Source organism: Muntiacus reevesi, chromosome 11 (assembly GCF_963930625.1).
Source record: "Muntiacus reevesi chromosome 11, mMunRee1.1, whole genome shotgun sequence".
NCBI lineage: Eukaryota > Metazoa > Chordata > Mammalia > Artiodactyla > Cervidae > Muntiacus > Muntiacus reevesi.
In genome coordinates this window covers 83394144-83421601 of record NC_089259.1, presented here as the reverse complement: position 1 = coordinate 83421601, position 27458 = coordinate 83394144, and the positions used below count along the sequence as shown (strand labels likewise).

General features: G+C 45.1%; 1 protein-coding gene across 5 annotated transcripts; it reads right to left on the bottom strand.

Annotated features, from left to right (window-relative positions):
* Positions 1–636: 636 nt before the first annotated feature.
* UPF3A (UPF3A regulator of nonsense mediated mRNA decay) lies at positions 637–27458 on the bottom strand. Of its 5 annotated transcripts, none has more exons than XM_065901662.1 (10): positions 21401–22000; positions 20084–20190; positions 18128–18234; positions 16837–16935; positions 16606–16716; positions 13036–13091; positions 12797–12946; positions 5752–5912; positions 4485–4779; positions 637–1697 (listed from the first exon to the last, which is right to left on the bottom strand). In XM_065901662.1, the coding sequence occupies exons 1-10, from the start codon at positions 21602–21604 to the stop codon at positions 1452–1454; spliced, it is 1536 nt and encodes a 511-aa protein (XP_065757734.1). In that variant the 5' UTR covers positions 21605–22000; the 3' UTR covers positions 637–1451. The 5 variants fall into 5 exon arrangements, with proteins under 5 accessions (XP_065757734.1, XP_065757733.1, XP_065757736.1 ...); XM_065901661.1 differs by having other exon boundaries at positions 642–1697; positions 12785–12946; positions 21401–21997; XM_065901664.1 differs by lacking the exons at positions 18128–18234; positions 21401–22000 and adding an exon at positions 27349–27458 and having other exon boundaries at positions 643–1697; positions 12785–12946.

Sequence of the window (27458 nt, the reverse complement as noted above, 5' to 3'; positions counted from 1 at the left end):
TGAGGTTATTACTCTGACAGCTAAAAGGAACATATGTTTAGATATTCTTGTGCTTAAACATTTTGCTTTAATTTTGACTACAGTAAACATCAATAGCTTATAAACAAAAGTTCTTTGTGGTTGTTAATAATTCTTAAGAACGCAAAGTATTCCTGAAACCAAAAAGTATTAATGACCATTCCTTTAAACCACGGATCTTGAAAATGAACCCTAACAGACTGTGGTCCACAGGCCAAATATTGAATGTTCCTGTTTTTATACATTAAGTTTTATAGGAACCCAGCCCTACCCATTCATTTTTCTATTGTAAATGTATTCAAAGGCTGCTTTTTCCACTATGATGGCAGAGTTTAATAGGTGTTACACAGACCTTATCGCCAGTAAAATCTGACGTGTTTTACTATCTAGCCCTTTTCAGCCAGAGTTGAAGCTGCTGGGTCACCCGAACCTCACTGAAGCCACAGCAAGCCCCCCTCCCCACCCCCACCTCCCGAGTCAAGAGCTGGAGCACAGCAGTGATGGGCAGACCACCCCCCAACAGGCTGGGGCTTCCGTAACAAGTCTCAGTCTCCTGATAAACACTTTGTATCTTATAAGGAACAGATAGAATCAAAACATTCAGATGATTACAGCTACATTTTAAAAAGCAGTTTTCTATCACATAACATTCTACGTAGGGAAAGTATCATAACTGGAGTTCAAATTCATAGCAACTAAAAATTTTATTTAATAAATGGTACAAAGAGCACAATGCCAAAAACATTAACATTTAAAATTTCACCAAAAGAAAAAATATAGAATACACAGTTGCAAAAAGCTACATTAAGTTATTTTACAGCTGCCTCAGGCTGCAAAAAGAAAAATACCCAATGCCATACCTAAGTTATCCCTCTTTCAAAATAATGCCATGTATGTTATAAACCATGAGCACCCCATCAAAAAGACTGGAACTGTTTTTGTTAATTCAGTGGCCATAGTGTTAAAAGGGCAACAATTAGACCTTTGGGGCTTTATACAGAGTTAGTGTTCCTATCAGAGGGACAACAGCACCACAGCCTTAGTGAATTCTTATGAAAGGAGGTACATGAGTGACCGAATTACAAGAGTTACAAGGAATGAGAGCTGCTCACTTCCAAGAAACTACAGCTCATAGAAAACCAACAAAGGCACGAGATACAGACCATTTACTCATGAATGCGTAAAACTCAAAAGTCCACGGTATTCCTACAACATGTTGAAAGTGCTTCAGAGTTCACACAATACTAATTTTCTTTTGGTTCTGGTTAAATTATATATACCAGTTTATAACAGAAATGGTAAAATCTGTAACTCTGTTCAAAGTTGTAAAACATTACTTAAGAATGGTTTCTTGTATTTCTATGCCACCTTTATAGTTCTGGTTTCTCATTTCTTCACAAGGAGTAAATTCAGTGTGCAGGTTTTATCCCAGGCTAATTTATACACTTCCGGAAGGAACGCCCTCTCAAATCCACAGAGTGTTGAGGTGGGGAGCCCCGACCCACATCACCAACATGCATGTCGCCCCACACCACCTCTTCACTCTTCTCGGCTAAAGCCACCGTTGAGTCTTCCACCTCACCCCTCCTCCCGTCGCGGCCCTCCTCGGGGTGTCTTCCGTCACAGTCACGGGCTCGGGTGCACGCTCTGGGCTGGTACAGCTGCAAGCCTGGCCGGTCCTGCCAGGAGAGAAGGCATGTTACTCTTCCAAGGGCCAGAAACACAGGTTGGGGCAACCGCTCTATTTTAGGCCCTGATAATCCTAATTATCTAAAGAAAATCAGTCTAGCAGGTAAAAATCAGCCTTTTTCATAGCACTATCTCAGAAACTAGGCATTTTGAGATTTTAAGATAGGCCATGAAAAAGAGTTAGTATTCAAAATAACTTGAAAGTAAAGTTAGTCTCTGAGAAAGTATTATTGCTCAAACCTAGACCACTCTGTGGAATTGGTACAATCATGGCATTCCCTCCTATTGTGACAGGTGAAAACTCAAACACACTCATCACAACCCCTCAAACTCACCATACACGGTGGATGCAAAATCGGAAACAAAGACATGGCCTTTGAGCTATGAACTGAGCAGGCACACACATTTGTAATAAGCTATAATTTCTGTGTAGCTTATTCCTCAACTGTCCCCTTTATAGAAAATACTAACCAGTCATCATACTAAACTCTTCGAGGTGGTGGGATAAAAATATGACTGGATAAAGTACATGACATGAAATAAAACTGCTTCAGGGCATGAGAAAGCAAAGCCAGGGAAGGACAAAGCGATTCTGCAGGCCAGGACTGTTGCGGAGGCCAGCAGGTCCTACAGGAGCCGTGTGTGTACATGGGCAAAGCAGCAGTCATGGCCTTCCAGGGCCACATGGGGGCAGTGCGGCTCGGGGGTCATGTCTTCTGCTGCTTCTCTAGGGCTCACCGCTCACCTTTACCCACCACTCCTGGGCTGTGTGTGAAGTCCCCACAGTTGCTACCATGGGGTTTACCAGAACGTCCTTTTCCTTAATATCAGCCTGGCCAATGAGAAGAGTGGGAAAGAGCTTGGTAGGCCTGTATAGCCTATCACGCTCTTTTGCACACTCTTGGATCAGAAAAATTAATACTGCTAAAACAGCCACACTAGCCAAAACAATCTACAGAGGTAATGCAATCCCTATCAAAATACCCATGATATTTCTCACAGAACTAGAATAAATAATCCTTAAATTTATATAGAACCACAAACAGCCCAGAACTGCCCAAGCTATCCTGACATAAAACAACAAAGCTGAAGGTGTAACCCTTTCAGATGTCAGACTATACTGCAAAACCACAGTAATCAAAACATTATGGTGCAAAACCAGACATATGGATCAATGGAACAGAGTAGAGAGCCCAGAAATAAACCCACACATCCACAGTTAATTAATCTAAGCCAAAGGAGGCAAGAATATACAATGGAGAAAAGACAGTCTCACCAGCAAGGGGCGTTGGGGGAGCTGGACAGCTACACACAAATCACTGAGAACATATATGAGAACATACCCTCACACCATGCACAAAAATAAACTCAAAATTGTTTAAAGACCTAAATATAAGACATGACATCATAAAAATCCTAGAAGAGGACACAGGCAAAACATCCTCTGACATAAATCATAGCAATATTTTCTTATGTCACTCTCCCAAAGCAAAAGAAAATAAACAAATGAGACCTAATTAAACTTAGATGCTTTTGCACAGCAAAGAAAACCACCAATAAAAAACCCCTTACAGAATGGGAGAAAATATTTGCCAATGATGTGACCAACAAGGGGTTAATATCCAAACTACATAAACAACTCATATAACTCAATAAACTTATGTGTTACTTGTGTGAAAAGTACTATAAGTTTATTACAATAAGTACTACATAGCCCATTGTGTTAGTTGGGTACCTGGGCTAACTTTGTTGGACTTATGAACAAATTGGACTTAATGAACACACTCTCTGACCAGAATTTGCTCGTATGTGGGAGACTTACTGTCGTCAAGGTGTGGAAGCAACTTAAGTGCCCACTGACAGGTAAGTGGATAAAGAAGATGTGGTACATATCTACTATGTACTGTTACTCAGTCATAAAAAGAATGAAACAATGAACGTTTGCAGCAACGTGCATGAGCCTAGAGATTATCATACTAAGTGAAGTAAGTCAGAGAAAGTAACTATATGATTACCACTTACATGTAGATTCTAAAAATAATATAAATGAATCTATATACAAAACAGAAATAGACCCACAGTCACAGAAAACAAACTTATGATTATCAACGGAGAGAAGGAAAGAGGGAGGGACAAATTAGAAGTATGGGATTAACAGATACAGACTACTAAACATAAAACAGATAAGCAACGAGGATTTACTGTATAGCACAGGATTATGTTCAATATCTTGTATTAACCTATCATGGAATATAATCTGAAAAAAATTACCAGTTCGCAGTACACCTGAAACTAGCGCAATATTGTAAATCAACTAAACTTCAGTTAAAATTCAGAACACTGTTAATAATGTAAAAGGGAGCACCAAGACAGATATTCCTTACTGTCTTAGGGGAAAAATAGATAATCTTTCCATTACTTATTTTTAGGCAAATAGTATGAATGTGCAGTTTTATGCTAAATAAAAGGGTTTTGTGTTTTTTTTCCTTTCTTGGTTAAAAAAAAATCAATTCTCTAAGTAAAGGAGATGCTGGTTTCATCTCAGGCCCTGGTACCCTCTCACTTGACGAGCCTCACTGCTCTACAGACACAGCCTTTCAGGACAGGGAGCCCTAAGACACTGCCAAAGCCTGTGGTCCTGCATCTCAAGACACCTCAAGACACTTGGTTAAATAAAACTTTTTTGTTTGGAAAAGCAGCTGTAAGCCTGCAGGATTACAGTTTATACTGTGAGCAGGCGAAATGAACAGAAGATGGTCCCTGAAGAGTAAAAGAACCTTGTTTCCCGTGCGCTCCTTTCTGGGTGCTGGCCGGTCTTCGCTCTTCTGCCTTCCCAGCCTCTCGGCCGCTTCCACAGGGCAGCCACCGTCCTGGCTTCCTTTCCTCCCTCTGTCCGCGGCCAGTCCTTTCCCCCATGCCAGCTCTTCTCCGCTTCTTCCCGCACATTTCTCCAGCTCACAGTGGGCTCTGTGTTTCCTGCTGTCATCCGAGTGGCATCGCTGTGCTTCAAGTTCTTTTTCTCGGGATCTTCTCTCCTTATCCCTTTGCTCTTTATCACTGTCACTTTGTGACCTGTGATTCAACACAAATTATCAGTAACCTTACATAAACTGCCTGACAACTATCTGTCTTCCCTTCCAGAAGCAGGCAGGGAAGACACAGTCTGCTCATCACTGTTGTGCAGGTTTGCACATGACGGGCACGTGACAGATGCTCAATAAGAAACTTTGAAAAGATGAATAACCAAGAGTAATAACAATATTTACTCTTATGCCTGAGTGGCATATATGCAATAGGCACTGTGCTAGGTATCATATACACACACATATATACACATTCTTGTAATTCCTAATAAATAGAACCCTCTGTTTCTTTTACAGATAAAGCAAATGAGACCAGAAGTCGTCAAGGGGCTCTCCTAGTAGACAAGATGGACATCCATCATGACACAGACCTGGTATTTACAGTTTGCGTTTCTGTTCCAAGTAGAGCTAAAGTTAATTTAAAAAATTCACATATGCATGTATCAAACTGTTAAATGAATACTAAGTAAATAAGTCGCTGCTTAGTTCATCTTAAAGTCTTTCTCTCCATGAGCCCCACATACTGTCTGTGGCTCTGCACAGGATGGCAGCAGGGCTCATGGAACAAAAAGATCTGCAAGCACCCATCTGTGCCAGAAATAGGACCAAGAGCACAGAAGAGGCTCAAACTGACAGAGCCCCCTGAGGAAGAGAGTGAGAAGAAGAGAAGACGGGACAAGCAAAGGCAGGAATCCAAGAGAAGCAGCGGAAGAGTAGACTGTGGAGACAGGACACTCCCTGCCTGAAAACAGCCTCAAGGCTGCAGACTGACCGGTTCACCGTCAGCATGGCCCTGACCACAGAGACAAGGTGTGGAGAAGCACACCCCGGCAGAACTCCTGAATCCCAAGCATATTTGTGAAATATAAGCATTTACTCACACTGCAGAAGGATATACGACCACAACTTGATGACAACTTGAGGTGCAGAACATGGTCCAAGAAACAAGAGCTCGGCTCACCTCTCCCGGAGCTCCTCCAGCGAGCCCTCCGAGGGCGTGGGCTTCAGGACCGTCCCGCTGGGACAGGGCTCCCACCTCCCATCTCCAGGGTCCATCTCCTCCGCTCTTTCTTTTGGTTTCTCAGTGCTCGGCTCCTCTCCCTTTTCTGGTTTTTTGAGAAGCTGAGAAATTATAATGCTAGTAAAATACCACTTTAAGAGTATAGTAGAAAGAAAGTATTTAGTAAATAAGTTAAAATATACACCGATATCAAGCTCAAATGTTTGAATAGCAAAAAACATAAGCTAAAGATCCAATAAACAGGTTTTTGGTTAAATATACACGGGTACGTTCAGTCAATGAGGTACTTTGTAGTTATGAGGAACAATTTAGGATAATGTGATTAAAAAAACATTATATATATGAAGAAAAGAATGTTACAAAGCAGAATGATCTGATTCCTATTTATATGTTGATTCACAGATATATTAATAGAAAAATGTCTAAAAGGCATGCAATACTGTGTTATTATTTTCAGTTAGCAGAAATGATTTTCTTTCCTTTCAGCTATAGGTTCTAGTTTTTCTGAAATGAACACGTATTACTTTTATAAAACAGAAAAAAAATTTTTAAAGATGTTTTACTGTTGATGACTTTGAGAATAGTTTTCAAAATACCTATTGCTCTCTTTCTTGTAACAGACTTAGCAGTAACACTGACACACTGATTCTGTTATGAAATTGGACCTTCCTTCTGTTCTTACTCTTTGAACTTTAGTACCAGAGGCAGAATCAGTTTGTAGAACATGAATATAAGTCTACATGTAAGAATTTTGCTCTCACTTATAAAAGTGAACTTATTTAAGTTGTGGTGTAGAAAAACTATACACAGACACATTTCACTAAATGCAATCATTTGAGAATGAAACACAGACTGTCAGACACAATTGTGAAAGTCGCTTCTCATCAGAGGTTACCTGCACTGTTACCTGCCTATGGGGAATCCTTTCAGGTAACAAGTCTATCTTTTTTTAGTTTAAAAAGTAATATATGCAAACCTCAGGGAAACGCAATAGTGAATGTCTCCATCAATCCAACAAGTAGTTTATGCACCTACAAACTGTTGTAACAATATTTCTGTAACCAAAGAGTTTTTCCAACACCACCTCCGCGACTCTCAACACAGGCTGTTGCCCCGTGAGCCAACCCACTTCTGACGCCATCTACCTGGGGTCAAGGTCAGATCCCACGGGGCCGTCCCCACTTCAGACGCCAGGTGTTAGTCCCAAGTTGTCACCAGTGCTCGTGACTGACCGGCTATAAATTCAGGGAGTTCTTGAATGAGAATGACTCATGGAACTCAGGAAGCACTTTACTTACTATTACTGGTTTGTTATGAAGAGTACGGCTCAGGCCCAGCCAGCTGGGAGAGAGCTCGGGGCGTGGTACCTGGGACCAGTCTGAGGCCTCCCTCCTCCACTTTCTCGGCAACAGGATGTGTATGTCCACCAGCTAGGTTACTCTCCAAACTCCACACTTCAGGACTTTTATGGAGATGCCATTCCATAGGCATCACCAATTGCACCTCTGGCCACTGATGACTGAACTCAATCTCCAGCCCTTTCCCTCGTGGGAGGTGGGGATGGCGCTCGAAGTTCTAACCCTGTAATCATGCCTGGTCTCTCTGGTGACCAGATTCCATCCTGAAGCCATCCAGGGCCCCAGCCACCTGTTAGCTCTTAGCATACAAGACATTCCTATCACTCCAGAGGTAGCAAGGGTTTGATGAGCTATGTGCCCTGAACTGGGGAAGAGAGCCCGGGCTCGGGGCTAGAAATGAAGTTGTACGAAATGAGGGTCCACAGTTAGGGCCTCACACTTGATACTCTTGCCAAGGCGGTGGCATCACGGGAGTGGGAGAACCATATCCACAGTGACGAAAACAGAAGAGTGAGCCAGATAATCTCAGGAAGTTATAAAATGCTACAGACACATAATAAACAGAATAAAAGTACAATGTGTGGGGGAGGGAGGAGGAATGGTTTCTCAAGGGGTCAGCAAAGGGCTCCCTGCACAGACAGGATGTGCCCAGGGAGCAGAGGGCAAGGGGAGCCATCCTGAGAGGGCCTGAGTCTGGTGGGGTGGGGGAACTCCCTGTGTGGGAAGAGGGGGAGGGAGCACAGAGCACAGAGGGGAGGACAGAGGGGGAGGCAGCACGGAGGACAGTGGGAAGGGCAGAGGGGGAGGGAGCACGGAGGACAGTGGGGAGAGCATGCAGGGAGGACAGCAGGGAGGGAGCATGGAGGGCAGTGGGGAAGACAGAGGGGGAGGGAGCATGGAGGGCAGCAGGGAGGGAGCATGGAGGGCAGTGGGGAAGACAGCGGGGAGGGAGCACAGAGGACAGTGGGGAGGACAGTGGGGAGGGAGCATGGAGGACAGTGGGAAGGGCAGAGGGGGAGGGAGCACGGAGGACAGTGGGGAGAGCATGCAGGGAGGACAGCAGGGAGGGAGCATGGAGGGCAGTGGGGAAGACAGCGGGGAGGGAGCACAGAGGACAGTGGGGAGGACAGTGGGGAGGGAGCATGGAGGACAGCGGGGAGGACAGTGGGGGAGAGAGCATGGAGGACATCAGGGAGAGAGCACAGAGGGCAGCAGGGAGAACAGTGGAGAGGGAGTGGGGAGGACAGCAGGGAGGACAGCGGGGAGGACAGTGGGGAGGGAGCATGGAGGACAGCAGGGAGGACAGTGGGGAGGAAGCACAGAGGGCTGCGGGGAGGACAGCAGAGAGGGAGCACAGAGGGCAGTGGGGAGGACAGAGGGGGAGGGAGCACAGAGGGCAGCAGGGAGGACAGTGGGGGAGAGAGCACAGAGGGCAGCGGGGAGAACAGTGGAGAGGGAGTGGGGAGGACAGCAGGGAGGACAGTGGGAAGGGCAGAGGGGGAGGGAGCATGGAGGACAGTAGGGAGGGCATGCAGGGAGGACAGCAAGGAGGGAGTACAGAGGGCAGTGGGGAGGACAGAGGGGGAGGGAGCATGGAGGACATCAGGGAGGGAGCATGGAGGGCAGCGGGGAGGACAGTGGAGAGGGAGTGGGGAGGACAGCAGGGAGGACAGCGGGGAGGACAGTGGGGAGGGAGCATGGAGGACAGCAGGGAGCACAGTGGGGAGGGGAACACAGAGGACAGTGAGGAGGACAGTGAGGAGGACAGAGGGGAGGGAGCATGGAGGGCAGTGGGGAGGGCATGCAGGGAGGACAGCAGGGAGGGAGCACTGAGGGCAGTGGGGAGGACAGAGGGGGAGGGAACATGGAGGACATCAGGGAGGGAGCATGGAGGGCAGCGGGGAGGACAGTGGAGAGGGAGTGGGGAGGACAGCAGGGAGGACAGCGGGGAGGACAGTGGGGAGGGAGCACAGAGGACAGTGGGGAGGACAGAGGGGGAGGGAGCACAGAGCACAGTGGGGAGGGAGCATGGAGGGCAGCAGGAGGACAGCGGGGAGGGAGCATGGAGGACAGCAGGGAGGACAGGGGGAGGGAGCATGAAGGGCAGTGGGGAGGACAGTGGGGAGAGAGCACAGAGAGCAGCAGGGTGGACAGCAGGGAGGGAGCATGGAGGGCAACGGGGAGGACAGATGGGCGGGAACACAGAGGGCAGTGGGGAGGACAGTGGGGAGGAAGCACAGAGAGCAGCGGGGAAGACAGCAGGGAGTGAGCATGGAGGACAGCGGGGAGGACAGAGGGGAGGGAGCACAGAGGGCAGCAGGGAGAACAGTGAGGAGGGAGCACGGACGGCAGTGGGGAGGGCAGTGGGGTGGACAGCAGGGAGGGAGCATGGAGGGCAACACGGAGGACAGTGGGGAGGAAGCACAGTGGGCTGCGGGGAGGACAGCAGAGAGGGAGCACAGAGGGCAGTGGGGAGGACAGAGGGGAGGGAGCACAGAGGGCAGTGGGGAGGACAGAGGGGAGGGAGCACAGAGGGCAGCGAGGACGACAGTGGAGAAGACAGCAGGGAGGGAGCACGGAGGACAGCGGGGAGGACAGAGGGGAGGGAGCGGGGAGGGCAGCAGAGATGACAGCAGGGAGGAAGCACAGAGGACAGAGGGGAGGACAGCAGGGAGGAAGCATGCAAGGCAGCGGGGAGGACAGCAGGGAGGACAGCGGGGAGGGAGCACGGAGGACAGAGGGGAGGGAGCAGGGAGGGCAGCAGAGATGACAGTGGGGAGGGAGCACCAAGGGCAACAGGGAGGACAGTGGGGAGGGAGCACAGAGGATAGCGAGGAGGACAGCAGAGAGAACAGCAGGGAGGGAGCACGGAGGACAGAGGGGAGGGAGCACAGAGGACAGAGGGGAGAACAGCAGGGAGGGAGCACAGAGGACAGTGGTGAGGACAGAGAGAGAGGGAGCACAGAGGACAGCAGGGAGGGCATCAGAGAGAACAGCGGGGAGGGAGCACGGAGGACAGCTCGGAGGACAGAGGGGGAGGGAGCACAGAGGGCAGCAGGGAGGACCGCGGGGAGGGAGCACAGAGGACAGTGGGGAGGACGTGTGTGCCCTGTCCAGTCCACATCCATGCTTGTAAACTGATCTAACACACCTTTTCCTACAGAGCTTCGTGGAAAAGATCACACAACGTTTTCAGATAATAGCCTACAACTGTACACAGTTTTCAGGAATTTCATTTGACTCTGGCAACCTGACTGCCTTCTTCAACTTGAGCTCACTGCTTAGTTTTCTGAGGAAAATAAACCACTGGGTTGCTCTCCGTGAGTCGTATTTTCTTTACAGTAAAAAAGGGCCATGAGGACCTCTCTCTGCCTCCTCACTTTTAGTTTATCAATACGAATTCTTTTGGTCTTTCTTTACAGATTTTATTTTTTAGGTTTCCTTTTCTTAAATTTTTATTTCCCCAGATGAATCTTAGGTCAGAGATCCCCACACTGAGCACATGCTCATAAAAGGCTCCCCTTGGAGTCAGATACGTACTGTCAGATCAGAAGCCCAGATCAGATCAGACACTGGGACAACAGAGCTGTGGATGACTCGTGTCAGTGGGATCTAACCTGCCACCAGGATTGTTTTACCAGATTCAACAAGACTAAGCCTTTCTCCTGCTGTGCCCATGTTTTGGTTTCTTTTTCTATGTGAAGAGTCCTACAGTTACTTTTACTGACATAATTTGTTTTTATTTCTTTGGCTTATTTTGAATTCTAATTCTATAATCAAACATGTAAAAATAAAATGTTACACTTCAAATACTGTAAGTCTTACTTAAAATTAGAGTCAAAATTATAGGCTACAAGTTTCAATAATTCTTCCTGAAAAACTCTCAAAGCTGTTGAAAAAACCACTTTTGAGAATATCAAGCATTAAGTGCGACTACATTTTGCTGAGAAAGGTAACGGAAAAGCTTAGACAATATCTGCATACCTGCAAGTGTAAGGTCTGCATTGGGGATATGCCTTCCTCCCCTCTGGTCATGACAGAGCTGACATTCTACAATGACAAAGCCCTTCCCATAGTATTGCAGCTTCATTTTATTATCTTTCAAGGACTGTTAATTTACACTGCTGAGACTATGTAAGTTTGTTATAGGAAGTGTATCAGCTACATTTCTGCTCTGAATAGTTGTGCTCACACTAAACCACACGGACAAACAGGAGACACTCTCGGAGTTATTTTCAGGGGACACCCTGGCTTTGCCTGTTATTAGGTCCATGTCCTGGCATAAGCAAGATAGACAATCTTAACTTAATAATCTTGATTGGGCCCCTCAATTTCATCAATGTTATTATCAGGTTATGAGATTTTAAAGCTACATAGATCTGTAAGAATTGTCATCAAAGCCAAGATGAAGGAAACCACTCTGTCCAGCTTCTCGCTCATCTTGCGTGCTGAGTTTATCTTTGCAGCAGACATGCTGGAACAACATGACCTGGCCCACACCTCCATCAGGCTGAGTTTTTCAGCAAATCCTGACACTTAAGGGGACACATTTCAAGAAGCGGCCTTCAGAAACTGCTCTGCATGAGTGCTGTTCATCAGGCGTTTCAGGCTATCCTCCTGATGCTGCTGCTGCCCTTCAAACTGACATTAGATGGGGATATGCCCTTCACTGGCCAGTGAAATGCAGCAGGTATAAAAGGTTTAAGAACCAGTGTGCAATCTGCTGTTACACAGCTCATCCCCTGTCAGAAAGACTGTGGAAGCAAATGCAAGATGGAGCCTCATCAGCTTGGGTCACTGGAGGGCTATGCTGAGCAATGCACAATGGACACGTAACGTGAGCAGGAAGAGCTGCATGAAACCAGTGAGATCCTGAGGCTACTTTCACTGCAGCATCACCAAGCCAGTCCTGATTGACACACGGCTGTGTGTTTTACAGGCGCACCGTTAAGACATTCCCTTAAATGCTAGTGAACCCCATACGATTACCTATGAGAGAAAAGGCCTAGAAAAAGCTTTGCTTTCCTTGAAGAAACGGCATGTTTTCTCCTCGTGGATAATGAAAACGTTTCTGATCAACTTTTCTGTTTCTGATTGCTGAGCGTATCAGCAACTGACCTGTTGCTTGATTATGGCAACTGTGATCTCTTTCCTCTCCTTTCCTCTCCACCTAGTTCCCACCTGGTCCTAACCTTTCACTTTTTTCCCTTTATATTACACGATTTTAATGACTCCTTAAAGGGAACTTTAAACACTTCATAGAAGAGGTAAGATGCACGATAGGTTGGAATCTAGACTGAGTTAGTCACCTGAGCAGAATACTAAGAAGTTAACAGTTGACCCGAACTGGGCAGTAAATTTTACACAGGGAAAAAACCTAAATCACCTTGCTAAATGAATGAGTCAGTCAAAGAAAAAATGGGGGAAGAGATGTAGAAACCATTGCTGCTACCACAAAAGAAATGACACAACCCGTTCTATGAGTCAGCCTGCATATAGAAAGGCCAGGGTACACAAAGCCAGCCGGTTTCAAATGTGTAGTTTTTTAGTTAGGAAGTCTTTCTTGAAAGGCAAATCTAAGCAGAACCCCACCCTCTGACACTCCTGGAAGTTACCTTCATCCTTACTTCCTTCTCAGCCACCGTTTTCTTCTGCTTTTCTGCTGCTTTCCTTCTGCACTTCTCCTCCTCCCGCCGCCTCCGCTTCTCTTCTTCCCGTAGGCGCTTCTTTTCCAGCTCCCTCCTCCTCCGCTCCTCTCGTTTTTCTTCTCGAATTCGCTAAAGATGTGGAAAGTGTGTGTATAAATTGTCTGCACAGACATGACGGAAACAAGAAGGCTACTCACAGGGTAAAAAGCCAGACCTACCTGCTTCTCTAATTTTCTGTTTTTAATATATTCCAAGAGAGGTGTGGTTCTTCTAGCTAAAATACAAAAACTGCAATGTAGTATTTAACTGTAAAATAAGATTTCCCTATTTTAAATACTTGTTTTCAATTCAACCTTTAAAACAAGAGAAGAATATATAGTTTTAAATTTTACATGAGCATTCATTTTATCTGGGGGAATTCTTACTCTATCTCTATAAAGTCAAGTAATTTGGAGTTACTGACAGTTTTACACATACTAGGCATTTAATGCTTTATTCTTAAGGAGTCTTATATATTAGTCAAAAATGATATAAAAGCAAAATAGCAAAATGAATACATTAAACTGCCTAAATATTCTATTTATATACAGACGGCCCTCACATCCACCAGTTCTGCATCTGCAGATTCAACCAACTGTGGATCAAAAATATTTGGGAAAAAATTTACAGAGAGTTCTAAAAAGCAAAACTTTGGATCTGTGACTCAGTGGCAACTATCGCAGCATTTACAGTGTATCAGGGGTTATAAGTAACCCAGACGCGACTTAAAGTAGACAGCAGGACGTGTGCAAGCTGCCTGCAAATATAACACAATTTTATAGAGCGGACTTAAGCACCCACAGATTTTGGTATCCATGGGGTGGAGGCAGGGCTGAAAATGAGTGAGGACTCTGCTCTGCACTGTGGAGGTTCTGGACTTGTCAGCTGCTGCAGGGCTGAGACCTACAGAGGAACGGGTGGTAGGGGTGAGGGGGGTTGATATGAAGACTCCACCTGCCTTCCCCCCTTTACTATAAACACCTGCCTTGTTCCCTCAGAGGACTGATATGATGGGTAAGTGACACCCTGTACAAGAAAGTGCTTCGCATGCTCTGTTGCACAGTCATGTCTGACTCTGCCACCCCATGAACTGTGCAGCCCACCATGGAGTTTTTTAGCCAAGAATACTGGAGTGGGTTGCCATTTCCTCCTCCAGGAGATCTTCCTGACCCAGGAATCAAACCTGCATCTCCTGCATTCCAGATGAATTCTTTACCACTGAGCCATCGGAGAAGCCCCAAAGAAAGTGCTTTACAAACCATAAAGGTGCATCTTTTACGAAACAGAACATGCGTGACCACGTAGCCCTAATTTAACCTGCAGTAGAACAGTCCCCACTTACAGGCTTGGCCACAACCACCTAAGAGGAAGCAAGTCCCATGGCTGCTAAGCCTGAGAGCTGGGACCTGGGCCCAGGTCTATCTGCTCTAAAGACTCTTGACAGGCCAGCACTGAACTGCAACTTTAGAGTGAACTGACACTTGCACATAACTCACATGGCTCAGACTGGAGACTAAGAATCCACTAAAGGTTAGAATCTAAGGAAAGAAAAAGGCATTTGCCATAAATTGCTTGATTAAGTTTATATTTAAATAGGCAGAAACAGGAATCACAGAAACAAAGTTCTACAGGCTCCTCTGGGCTCGTGGATTCTAAGTCACATTTATTCATTTAGTAAATAGTTACGCTGCATCTCCTATGCACCAAGCACTGGGCAAGGTGCTGGGAACATAGAGGACGACAAATCTCTCTTCTGCAAGAGGACGGCTGGATTCTGTGGGACTGTGTGTGTGTGTGTGTGTGTGTGTGTGTGTGTGTGTGTGTGTGTGTGTGTGTGTGTGTGTGTGTGTGTGTGTGTGTGTGTGTGTGTGTGTGTGTGTGTGTGTGTGTGTGTGTGTGTGACCAGCAGGAGGATATCCAACAACTGCCCAGAAGAAAAGGTCCTGCACAAGGGTGTTTAAGAAGAAGCAGTAAAGAGATGGGAGGGGGAGGAACTTGAGTTTTGTAAATAATTTCTAATTTGCTTCCTTGTTTAGCTCTTCTTAAAATCACTATGTTCTATAGTGAAACTGCAATTTTCCCTCAACACTGTTTTCTTTTCCACCTCAGTCAAGGTGCCATAAACCACTGACCTGCTCAAGTTGAGCTCCTGGAGGCCATGATCCTTTCTGCTGTCTCACCCCCACACCTAGTCCTCAGCCAGTCCTGTCAGTTCAACCTCCAGAACACATGCTGACTCTGCCGGACTCATCCAGCCACATTCCCCGAGGACAGCAGGGGCTCTAAGCAGAGCCCAGCTTCTCCATCTTCCGTGGCAAGCAGAGTGATGAGGAAAAATAAATCAGACCAGATCACACCCTCGATGGTCCCCAGCCCATTATGCGATGGCCCTGCCTCTCCAGCAACTCTGCCTCTTGCCCGCTGTGTCCAACCACGCAGGCCCAGAGTGCCAGCCTCCAGCCCTCTCCTTCCATCTCTTGGCTCCACTGGACTTGGCTCAAATATAGTCTCAGAGAGGCCTCACTCCCTATGCCAATATCCTACTCCATCATATCTGTGGCACACCTCACAAGAGGAGATGTTTAGGCTTAAGCGTTTCTGCTTGTATTTGCTCCAGCCACCCCAGCAGGAGGGCAGCTACAGAGGGCGGAAGCCTGTGTGCCCTGTGCTCACGCTGCCCCGGACCCTGACTCAGAGTCGGCACCCAGTCAACATGGGCTAAACACACCTCCGTAAATACTGCAGTGATTAAAGATCCTTCCAGTCACACATTAAATCTCCTCCTATAAAACATAAAACTTCATTATTAGACTAATGAAGAATGTTTCAATAATGTTAACCTTTCTTACTAATTTATGCAACACACATTTACCAAATACCTAACTTGTCCAAGCAATGTACTGAGACTACAAAGATAAAAATACCATTCTGTTGGGGGGGTGGGGAACAGGGAAGCAGAATGAGAGGACAATTAATGTAGAGGGAGAGGACAAAGAAGATAAACTATAACAGTGTAACCGTTCTGTCTTGTACATCTTAGTGGGTGAGCAGGAGGTAGGCATGGGAGGGGAGGGTAGAGAAGTGTTAGGCAGTAAGGAGGCCCCAGACCCAACAGAAGTGAGAAGGGAGATACTACACATGGGTTTGAGAGTGACAAGCAGCTTGCCTGATAGAGAAAGGAGTTTCATGTCTACCCTTGATCTTCAGGCAGATTGTTACTAGGATACAGCCATTCCCAAAATATATCACTTGTGGGTAGAAGGCTGAGGGCTTGATTCAAACCAGATTCAGCACTCTGACTGGGCTTATCCACGCATCTGCCTCACTTGCTCAGGGGCTGTGACAGTTTTTGAATGATGGCAAGATGACATCACACTTAAGCAAAGCATCTCATTACTGTGGCTGCTCTTTACAAAGATAACTGACTTCAGCTCTGAGACATAAGCTTCCCTGATGCAGCCCAGCACACAGCACTCAGATGTATTCTCGGCTGCCAATTCAGAGCATCAGAACTTTGAAGCAGAATGATTGCAACTGAAAACTCAGGTGTTCTCTCTCCACCGAGAGATAATCAGAAATACTTTCCCCATTTGCCATGCTGACATCCTTTTCCTTTTGTCAAAACTGGGAAACACTCTATATTTCTGCCAAGCCTGTCACATGTGTCCATTTTTTATATCATGAAAAAGAAAAAATATATTCTATAAATACATATCTCAATAAAGAGAAAAAAAATGAGCAAAACAGACCAATAAGTTCTCGTGTCTTTGCCTCTATGTCTCCCAGAAGAGTTTCAGGACTGGCACTAGTTTTCTCCTCCTCCACACAGTAAGTTTCTAAAAATTTCTTATACTCTGGGTCTGTAAATTAAAACAGAAAAAAAGAGGAATGTATTATTTCCCATGTATGGGAAAGAATTATATTTGACCAATGCGCTTAATTTTGAAGCTTCACAATCCACTACTTGAAAAAGGACTCACCATCTTCAATGCTTCCGGTTTTGGAATCTTTTTTCTTTAGCTTCTTTTTCGCTATCTTCTGGAATGGAGCAAATTCTACCACTGCAGGATATTCTAGCCCTTTAACAGGAAACAAATTACAAAAGCCATTCTGAAATTCTACTGTATTCATTTTGAAACAATAATCTAGCTTACTTTTAAGCACTGAGCGTAGCATTGATAATGTTACCATTTAAAGTATAATTTAATTATACTTTCAAATAACAGTAATCTTAGCTCCAGATTTAAACAAAGAATTAGCAATTATTTACTAAATAAACTAATTCCTTACATTGTAGTTGTGGTTATATGTGGTTATATATTCAAAATTCATTAAGCTATATACCTTAAAGTGGTACTTTTTAACCATGTGTAACTTATACCTCAATAAACCTCTTCACTCTCCCACCAAAGAGCTTATTTTGGAATACCTTTAAATAGCTTTCCTAGTCATAGCTTATATTTTTTAATTTTAAAGGTTAATTCAATGATTAATCTGTTATATGAATTCGAGGAAGTGACACAGTTTACAAGAGACACTCATTTAAAGAGAGGGTTTCAAAGGATGTACATGATATTCAGGTAAGATTTGCTTCACACAGAAAAATTCAGGATGAAAGTTAATTGAAACTAATTTTGCTGCTATATTGGGGTGGGGGACAAACAGAAATGTTTACTAACAGTGTCTGCTTAATCAAGAGATGAAACACTTCTACCTTGGTACCAAACCCTTTAGCCACTTTTATATTTGTCAGATGACTGATATTTTAACTCTCATTTATCTGCAAGACACTTTTCTATATTTGCTTTATACTCAACTATGCAGCATGAAGTCAAGACCCAGGAGAAGAGCAGGGCTTCAGACAGACAGGGACAATGTCTGATTCACTTTTCATGCTGTGCCCATAATGCCTAGTACATAGTACTAGGACAAAATAATTTAGTTTGCATAAGAGAATGAATTTTACTTATCCAGAAAAATTTTACATAAAATAGTAAAGTTTACTTATCCAGAAAACTCATTATGACAAAAAACTTCACTGTCCAATAATAATACCTAAGTAGGCTGTCTACACAAAATTGCTAGAATTCTTTGGTTTATATATAATTTTAATTTTCAACATAAGCTCATAATCACAGTAACATAATCAAAGTTTAAGAAGTTATTTTAGATTAGCATCTATGGACTCAATTAAAACTCACAAACATCTAGCAAAACTTAATAATGTACCCAGAAATTATAATGAAGAGTTTAAAAAGCCAATGACCCAACCTTTACTATCAATGAAGATATATCCATCAAAACGATCTCTAAAAAGAAGGATGTCATCTGGATTTCTAAAGTTAATGTATGCTCTTGAGTAGAGATGAGGATAAAGACTGAAAGAAGAGACAACAATGAAAATAGTAAAAACTTAAGACCAAAACAACTTAAGACTTCTTTTAAAAATTTTTTTTCTTTTCTGGATACAACAAACTATTTCAGATAAAGCCTTTATGCCAAAGAATCATTTCTCAATTAATTACAACAATCTGGGTACTCTTCATCAAAAAAATCCAAACAAAATATTAACCGAGATTTTTTTTTTAAAGATTTCGGAGATACTTTAGGTTGGTTTCTCTACTACACAAAGCCAGGGTTAAAATACTGGTTCTCAGAGGTAGGAAATCAAAAGCAAGGTTATTCAAAGATCATTCCTAATCATACATCATGACTGCAACACAACAAAGTCATGATTCATTCAGAAAAAAATGTTATATTGTAAAGAGATCCTTCACAGATTTAAAGAGTACGTTTATGTTACCTTAAAAGAGTATTTATTATAGCATGCAGCATGGGATATAGAACTAAACCTTTCTCCTCTATCTCACAGTTACCAATGTCCTTCATAGGCAGGAACTTTCAACCCCATTTCATGGATGAGAACACTACAACACTAAGGTTCAGAAATATCAGGTACCTGCAGAAGGAGCAGTTGGTAAAACGGTGGGGCTGGGATTCCAATCTGAGTCACTCTGAGTTCAGTGCCTGACCTCCTTTAACTGTATCCTAAACTTGAGTCATTTGAAAAAATCATGTTTACATTGTTTTCTTTAAAAAAAAAAACCAAATCTATATTTACCTGTGATACTTTTCTCTGACTGAACTGACATTTTTTACTGAAAGGTATTTATTCAAAAGGAAAGTATGTATGACTGCTATAAATGAGAACTCATGATATTGAAGAGAAAAATAATACAGATAATGTGAAATCACTAAGAAATCACATAGTGAAATTCACTAAATTCTAGCTGATCTGTCCCCTGTTGGGCTAACTTGAGGTCTGCTCTTTTTTAATAAAAAGTAGATATTGAACTGTTAAAGCATTGACAGAAACACCTTACTACCAAGCTGCAAAAAGGAACAGAAAGAGACATAACTTAGCAGAGGTGGATTGAAAGTAGGGATGTCAGTTCTGGAAGGGAACACTGGGGTCTGAGTTACATGGGTGTGTTCACTTGTAAAAACTCATTAGGTTATACATCTATTATTTATTCATTTTTCTTTCTTATATTTTAATACAATTTATTTCATATAAAAGGTAGTATTAAATAAAGTTTAAAGTGAAGTTGCTCAATCGTGTCCCACTCTTTGCAACCCCATGGACTGTAGCCTACCAGGCTCCTCCCTCCCTGGGATTCTCCAGGAAAGAGTACTGGAGTGGGTTGCCATTTCAGGGTTGTCTCCAGGGGATCTTCCCAACTCAGGGATGTTCAACCACAGGGTCTCCCGCATTCCAGGCAGATGCTTTAACCTCTGAGCCACCAGGGAAGGGGTAAATAAAGTTTAGTGATATCCAAAACAAAATTAAGTAATATGGTGTTAGACTGCTTTTCTTTTTAGACTATGTTGATGCTATGGAGATACTCAAATCATTTTAAGCGAATTTAGTAATTCGACTACTTAGAAATAACTTGAAGAAATAATGGTCTGCACTGATTTCTGCATACGTGTGGGAAAGAAGTTTAAACAGAGATGGCTTCTATTAGCCATATTACTTTACTATCCAACGAAAGTGCCTCTCTCTCTCTCTCTGTTGTGTGTGTGTGTTTTTTTTTCCCCCTTTTCTTGAATCTTAGTGCCCCGTTCAGGGGTTGAACCGGTGCGGACAGTGAAAGGTCGGAGTCCTAATCCTGGACCGCGGGGGAACTCCCGCTCGGCATCCTAAGGCTGGTGAGGTCTTCTCACCTGACATCAGCAGTAAAGAACTCGAAGTAATCGTGTGCAGGCAGCGGGTGCAGCTGCTGTTCCAGCTGCTCCTTGGTGAGGCTGGGGGGAAGCCGCCGGATGACCACCTGGGGAGAGAGGTCGCTAGTTGGATTCATTAGAACCTCATTAAGCTGCAGCTACTAAGTGGGACACGACTTAGCGACTAAACAACCACCACCCGCATCCCGGTCACCCCGTTTCTGCTCGGAATATCCAGCTCGGAGTATTTTAGGATATCATGGTTGTGAAAGGTGGACCGTAAAGAAGGCAGAACACCAAAGAATTGATGCCTTCCAACTGTGGTGCTGGAGAAGCCTCCTGAGAGTCCCTTGGACAGCAAGGAGATCAAACCAGTCAATCTTAAGGGAGATCAAACCCTGAATATTCACTGGAAGGACTGAAGCTGAAGCTCCAGTATTTTGGTCATCTGCTGCGAACAGAGGACTCATTGGGAAAAGTCCCTGATGCTGGGAAAGATTGAGGGCAGGAGAAGAGGGCATCAGAGGATGAGATGGCTGGACAGCCTCACCGCTGCAATGAGCATAAACTTAGGCAAACTCCACAAGATGGTGACGGACAGGGAGGCCTGCCGTGCTGCAGTCCATGCGGTGGCAGAGCCGGACACGACTTAACAACAACAAACATCCTAAAATGATGTGAAATACGAGGGCTCAATAGTCTAACAGGGATCGGTGACGTCAGAAAAGGCTGCGGACAGTAGCCCTTCCCCAGGCAATGGTCATTAAAGCCAGACAGCCGCTGGCAGTGCGGCCCACGCGCTCATTACGACGCGGTCCGGACCCGCAGGCGGCGCCGCGGCAGAGCGCCCGGGGGGCAGCGTCTGCCGCCCGCCCGCCCGCGGCCCCACTGGGCCGGCCCGGCTCCCCTCAGCGAGGAAAGCTACTGCGCAGAACGGCACTGGCGGGCCGGCGTCCCAGCCTTGCCGGGAAACACCCGGGAAAGTCAAAGTGAGGTAAATAGTCGCTCAGTTGCGTCCGACCATGGACTACTCAGTCCAAGAAATTCTCCAGGCCAGAACACTGGAGCGGCCCGTCTCCAGAGGATCTTCCCCGACCCAGGGATCGAACCCGAGTCTCCCGTAGTGCGGGCGGGTTCTCCGCCCGCTGAGCCACCCGGGAGGCCCAAGCACGCTGGCGTGGGCGGCCAATCGCTTCCTCACCGCCCAGACGCCGCTGTCCGCGGTGCTGGAGAGCCAGCAGCCCCGCCCTCAGCAGCTCAGGGCAGTCTCTTATCGCGAGGTTTGCCGGCCCCGCACCGCCCCCGCACCGCCCTCACTTTGCTCAAGACCGTCCTCTTTTCCTCGCGAGGTTTGCCTGCGCCGCTCCCACAGCCGGAGGAGGAGGCCAGCGGCGCTTCGGCCTCCTGCCGCGGAGACTCCCGGCGGAACTGGCTTTCTGCGGATGATGGTTTCTCCCTCCCGCTCGGACCCCGCGTAGCAACGGCCACACCGGGGCCCCCGGCTCCATCCTCCGAGCGCATCCGTACCCCACGCGGCGCTGCCGCCGCTTCCCGTCAGAGCGGAAGCCTCGCGAGAACTGGGCCGCCCCTGCCGTTGTGAGGCCACAAGTCCCCTCCCCGGCCCCGAGCTCCGCGTCTGCGTCCCCCTCCCGCCCCCGGCCGCCGGGCCGGAGACGCGCGCAGGGGAGGGGCACGCGCGGGCCAGAAAGGAACCCGAGCTGCTCTGGGCGGGCCGTGGACCTGGAGCCGCGGTCAGCGGGAAATGCGGGGCGCGAGCTTAGCCTCAGTGGGAGCTTTGAACTGGGAGGGGCGGGGCCGAATCTGTCTCCCGCGGAGAAGCAACGTTCCAGAAAATTACACGCGCACGCTCGACAGTGTTTTGTGAGATCAGTCGTATCCGACTCTGCAGCCCCATGAACTGAGCCCGCCAGGCTCCTCCGTGTAATTTTTCAGGCAAGAACACCGGAGCGGGGTTCCATTTCTTACTCCAGGGGAATCTTACCAACCCAGGGATCCAACCTGCAGTCTCCTGCATTTACTGGTGGATTCTTCACCACTGTGCCACCTGGGAAGCCCAATAAAGTGTTCACAGCCTTTTATTCTTTTCCAAGGAAATCTGAACGTTTCATCAGAATAGCAGTTACATTTAAGAAAAGGCAAGCAAATGACAGCACAAATCAGCGCATGGCTTTCCCCTACGAAGTAGAATAAATGCCCCAGAGTTGACAGAAAAAAATGGCATCAAAGAAGTTTCATTTCCCTGCCCTTAGTGCTCAGGTGGCAGCGACTAGAGTAACTCAGACGCTCAGCACTCACAAAACATGGCCTTCATGTTTCCGATATAATCTTCACTCATTTTTTGAAGCGCCCAATGGGACAGCAACCATGTTTTCCTTTTACAAACATGCAGGCAGAAGTACTTTCGGTTAGAATAATTCATATAGAGGTTAATTTTTAAATGCCATGTTTTTTCGTATTTTCGACATAATCATGTTGACTGTATTTTTCATCCGTAGCGCCTTCCCAGCACTGCAAGTACACACGAGAATGGAGTGACAGGCATTAAGAGATGAGGGGAGCTGCCGGCAGCCACTGGGAGTCTTTTAACTCAATCCAGCTTAACTTTATCCAGCTTTAATTCAATCCAGTCTTTTATCCATAAACCACTTGCTGCCTATGAACAAACTCGAATGTGTCCATTTTTGGTTGGGCTGGGCTGGGCTTTCCTGTGCCCATGGGCTTAGGCTTCTCAGGTTGAGCACCAGCTCTAGGCTTCAGCAGTTTCAGCTCCCTGGCTCTAGAGCACAGGCTCAGTAGTTTGGTGCACGGGCTTAGTTGCCCCGTGGCATGTGGGGTCTTCCAGGGCCAGGGATCAAACTGGTGCCTCTGCATTCTTAACCACTGTAGCACCAGGGAAGCCCAGAAATATGTCATTTTAAATAAGCTAAAAAACTGAAAAAAAAAAGTTCCAAAACCAAGTTCTCAAAACCTCCAGAAAGGGGGCAAGGAGTCATTTTCATTATTTCATAAAATCTAAAGGAATTCTATGTATGTACACATGTATGTGCACACATGTACACATGTATGGATGTGAGAGTTGGGCTATAAACAAAGCTGAGCGTTGAAGAATTGATGCTTTTGAACTGTGGTGTTGGAGAAGACTCTTTTAAAGAGTCCCTTGGACTGCAAGGAGATCCAGCCAGTCCATCCTAAAGGAAATCAGTCCTGAATATTCATTGGAAGGACTGATGCTGAAGCTGAAACTCCAATACTTTGGCCACCTGATGTGAAGAACTGACTCACTGGAAAAAGACGCTGATGCTGGGAAAGATTGAAGGTGGAAGGAAAAAGGGACAACAGAGGGTGAGATGGTTGGATGGCACCATTGACTCAATGGACATGAGTTTGAGCAAGTTCCAGGAATTGGTGATGGACAAGGAAACCTGGCATGCTACAGTCCATGGGGTCGCAAAGAGTTGGACACGACTGAGCAACTGAACTGAACTGAAACGAATCCTATAGGAATAAACTATGATGAAGTTGCCACACACTAGATCAATAGTCTCCTTGTCTGTCTCCAATCAACTCTGTATTGAAAGACTAGTTATGCGGATCAAAAGCTTTTATTGTGACAAAGAAAATGAAAGCTGCTCAGCTGTGTCTGACTCTTTGCGGCCCCATGGACTATGGAATTCTCCAGGCCAAAATACTGGAGTGTAGCCTTTCCCTTATCCAGGGGATCTCCCCAACCCAGTGGTCAAACCCAGGTCTCCCACATAGCTGGCAGATTCTTTACCAGTTGAGTCACAAGGGAAGCCCAAGAAATACTGGAGTGGGTAGCCTATCCCTTCTCCATCGGATCTTCCTGACCCAGGAATCAAACCAGGGTGTCTTGCATTGCAGGCGGATTCTTTACCAACTGTGCTATGAGGGAAGCCAAGGAAAATGCAGTTGTCAGATAAGACAGTTAATTATATCCTTAGGGTGGAAGGTAGGGGCAGAATGAGCTGATCGTGAGAAATGGCAGAATTTTAGAATTCATGTTTGCATAATTTAATTATTCTTACATAAACTTTTATAATACAAATTTCAAGACAGTGAATGATACACACTTGTAAAATCACTTATGATTTTTACATGAAAAAAAAGTACAGCTCAAAGAAAATCCAGCTTCCTACACATTACTGAGCATGTTTTGTTTAAAATACACACAGAACTACATCCAAAGCAAAAGCAGTATTACGTAATCTCCAAATGTCAGAAAACCTAGCCCTAACTGAACACTCCCCTCGTGAACATGGTCCTGGTCACAGGAAGGGTTACATTTTACTCCAGAACACAGGTCTAATGGATGGAGACAGTAGCTTAAAGCAACTGGTGACCATTACACTCATTTTTCTTCAAAGATGACAGCACAGTCACTTTAAAGTTGGCAGGAAGGCTGATATTTTAGGAATCCAGGCATCATTATGAGATACTAAAGATCTGAATCAACAGAAAAGTACTTGGCAGAACAATTACACATTACCTGTTTTTTGTGTTTTTGGTTGTTTTTTTTTTTACACTTTCTGAAGACTAAACACTGATATTAAACTGCTGCTGATGTGGAAAACGGTTTAGTCAAATGTCTTGAAGATCTTGTCTTAACTGTCAAGCAAGTCATGGCTTAATTATTATGGTGTTCACTTTTCCAAAAAACTAAAAAAAATACCTCCACATGATCAGTAAATAAACTAAATGAAGTAATGTTATCATCTGGTGGGCAAAATAAATGTGCAAAAGTATTAATACCTTCATTTTTATTTATTTTAAAAGTGACTAAGTTCTGTCATCTGATTTTCTAGCCCAGCTACAGGAAGCAGGGACAGGGAACATTAAACTAGGCATGTGTGATGCCTGATGGAGACAGAAAACTCAGGAACACACTACGTAAGTCCAAACAGCAGCAAGCAACAGCTGGCATGCAGTATGCGGAGGGAAACGAGACAGGGAATGGGGCCCGGGTGCCGCCTTGCATCACTGCCGCTGCTGCTGCTAAGTCGCTCAGTCATGTCCGACTCTGTGCGACCCCACAGGAGGCAGCCCGCCGTCCATGGGATTTCCCAGGAGGAGTACTGGAGTGGGCGGCCACTGCCTTCTCCGGCCTCGCATCACTAGCTGTGCTCAGACTCCTCGTCCGTGCCAAGTCTTACTTCAAAAGCAGAGGACCACATGGGGTTGCTCTGTGCTGAGCTAACCCTGGGGCGAGGCGGTGCCCATGGCAATAACACGCTGTGACACATTCTACTAAAAACATCTGAAGGACTCTTAGAAAGCTTTGGGGCTTCCCAGGTGGTGCTAGGGGTAAAGAACCCGTCTGCCAGCGCAGGAGACGTAAGTTCGATGAAACTTTTCCACCAGAGCCAAATCAAAATTGTCACATGCAACTGTTTATATGTAGCCCAAACAAACATATTTTCAGTCATTTAGAGCCCACCCATTTTGCATACTCACCAAAATTACACCCAGCATCTGGAAGATGTAAATAAGACAAACCTGGAGCCATGAAGACCCCTAGGCCTCCTGCACTTTGCACTTCTGAACCCAGAGATTCCTGAATGCTTCTACCTCCCTGGAAGGAACCTCCCTCTCCCCCAGGAGTTCCGTGGCCCTGCTCCCCCTCTGGGTGGTGGCCCATGCTGCTGTCTCAGAAAGGGGCGACGCATTCTTGCAACCTGTCATAACAGGGCTCAAATAAAGCTACCCCCAATAAAGCATGCAACTGCCATTTATAGTCACGTCTTTTCCTCAAAGAGCTCCAAAATCCTAGAACTCATTAAAACTAAACATCTCAACTCATTCCCCATCACCCCCCCCCAACAAAAAAGCATTTGACAAAATCAGCACCTTTTCCTGATTAAACAAAACACTCAATAAACTAGGAAATAGAAGAGAATCTCTCCAACACTATGGAAGACTGAAAGCTTTTCTCTTAAGACCAGGAATGCCTACTTTTGCCACTTCTATTCAACAAAATACTGGAATTTTAACCAGAGCAGTTATGCAAGGAAAAGAAAATGAATCCAAATTGGAAAGGAAAAAGTAAAACTCTTATTTGCAGATGACACGATCCTATTGGCTAGAAAATTCTAAAAAACGGATACACACACACAAATTATTAAAGCTAAGAAACAAACTCAGGATACAAAGTCAACAAACAAAACTCAGTTATTTCTATACACTAGGAATGATACAATCCAAAAAGGAAACTAAGAAAACAATTCCATTCACAATAGTATTGTAAAGAATAAATTAATTAGGAATAAATTTATCCAAGGAGGTGAAAGACAACAAAAACTGTAAAACATTCTTAAAAGACATTAAAGACAAATAAATGAAAGCTCATCCTATGTTTATGGGTTAAACATAATACTGAGTTAAATCCTCATCAAATTCCCAATGGCTTTTTTTCCAGAAATGAAAATATATATATATATATAAAATTAATATGGAAATTCAAGGGACTATAATAGGCAAAACAACCCTGAAAAAGAACAAAGTTGTAGGACTCAAACTTCCCAATTTCAAAGCTTACTACAAAGCAACAGTTAACAAACAGTGGTACTAGCGTAAGGATAGGTGTATGGACCAATGGAATAGGATTCAGAGCCCAGAAATTCCTTACATTTATCATCAAGTCAACCCTAACCCTAACCTATTTTAAAGTGAGCAAAGTATCTGAACAGACATCTCTCCAAAGAAAATATACAAATGACCAATAAGCACAGGGTACCCGATCAACATCACTGGTCATCAGGGAAAGGCAAATCAACCAAAATGAAATAGCACTTCCACCTACTATGGGAGCTAGAGTAAAAAAGCAACAGTAAAAAGCACTGGTGAGGATGCAGAGAAATTGGAACCCTTGTGCATTGGTGGTGGTAATGTAAAATGGTACAGGCACCGTGAAGTCTGCTGTCTCTCAACCACAGTATCATCACATGACCCACCAATTCCACTCCCAGGCACAGACCCAAAGGACTGAAAACAGGGGCCAGACAATCACATAGCCATGTTCACAGCAACATTATTCACAACAGGCAAGAGATGAGAACGACCCGAGCATCCGTCAACAGATGAATGCAGTAAATATACACATAATGGAATGCTGTTTAGCCGAAAAAGGAACAAAGTTCTGATAAAAGCTACAATATGATAATCCTTGAAAATATTATGCTAGATTAAAAAAAGACACAAAAGGACAAATGTTCTATGATTCCACTTACATGAAATTATCCGGAACAGGCAAATCCAGAGACAGCATCAGATTAGAGGTTAGCAGGCGCTGCTCAGCGCTGAGTCTCTCGGTGGCCTCTGACTCTTCGCTATCCCAGGC

Coding starts and splice junctions, on each gene's coding strand:
- UPF3A (XM_065901661.1), bottom strand. CDS start 21,604: ATGCGCTCGGAGGATGGAGCCGGGGGCCCCGGTGTGGCCGTTGCTACG. Junction 20,191..21,400: donor AGAGGACGGTCTTGAGCAAA/GTGAGGGCGGTG, acceptor CTCTCTCCCCAG/GTGGTCATCCGGCGGCTTCC. Junction 12,947..13,035: donor ACAGAAAATTAGAGAAGCAG/GTAGGTCTGGCT, acceptor CCACATCTTTAG/CGAATTCGAGAAGAAAAACG.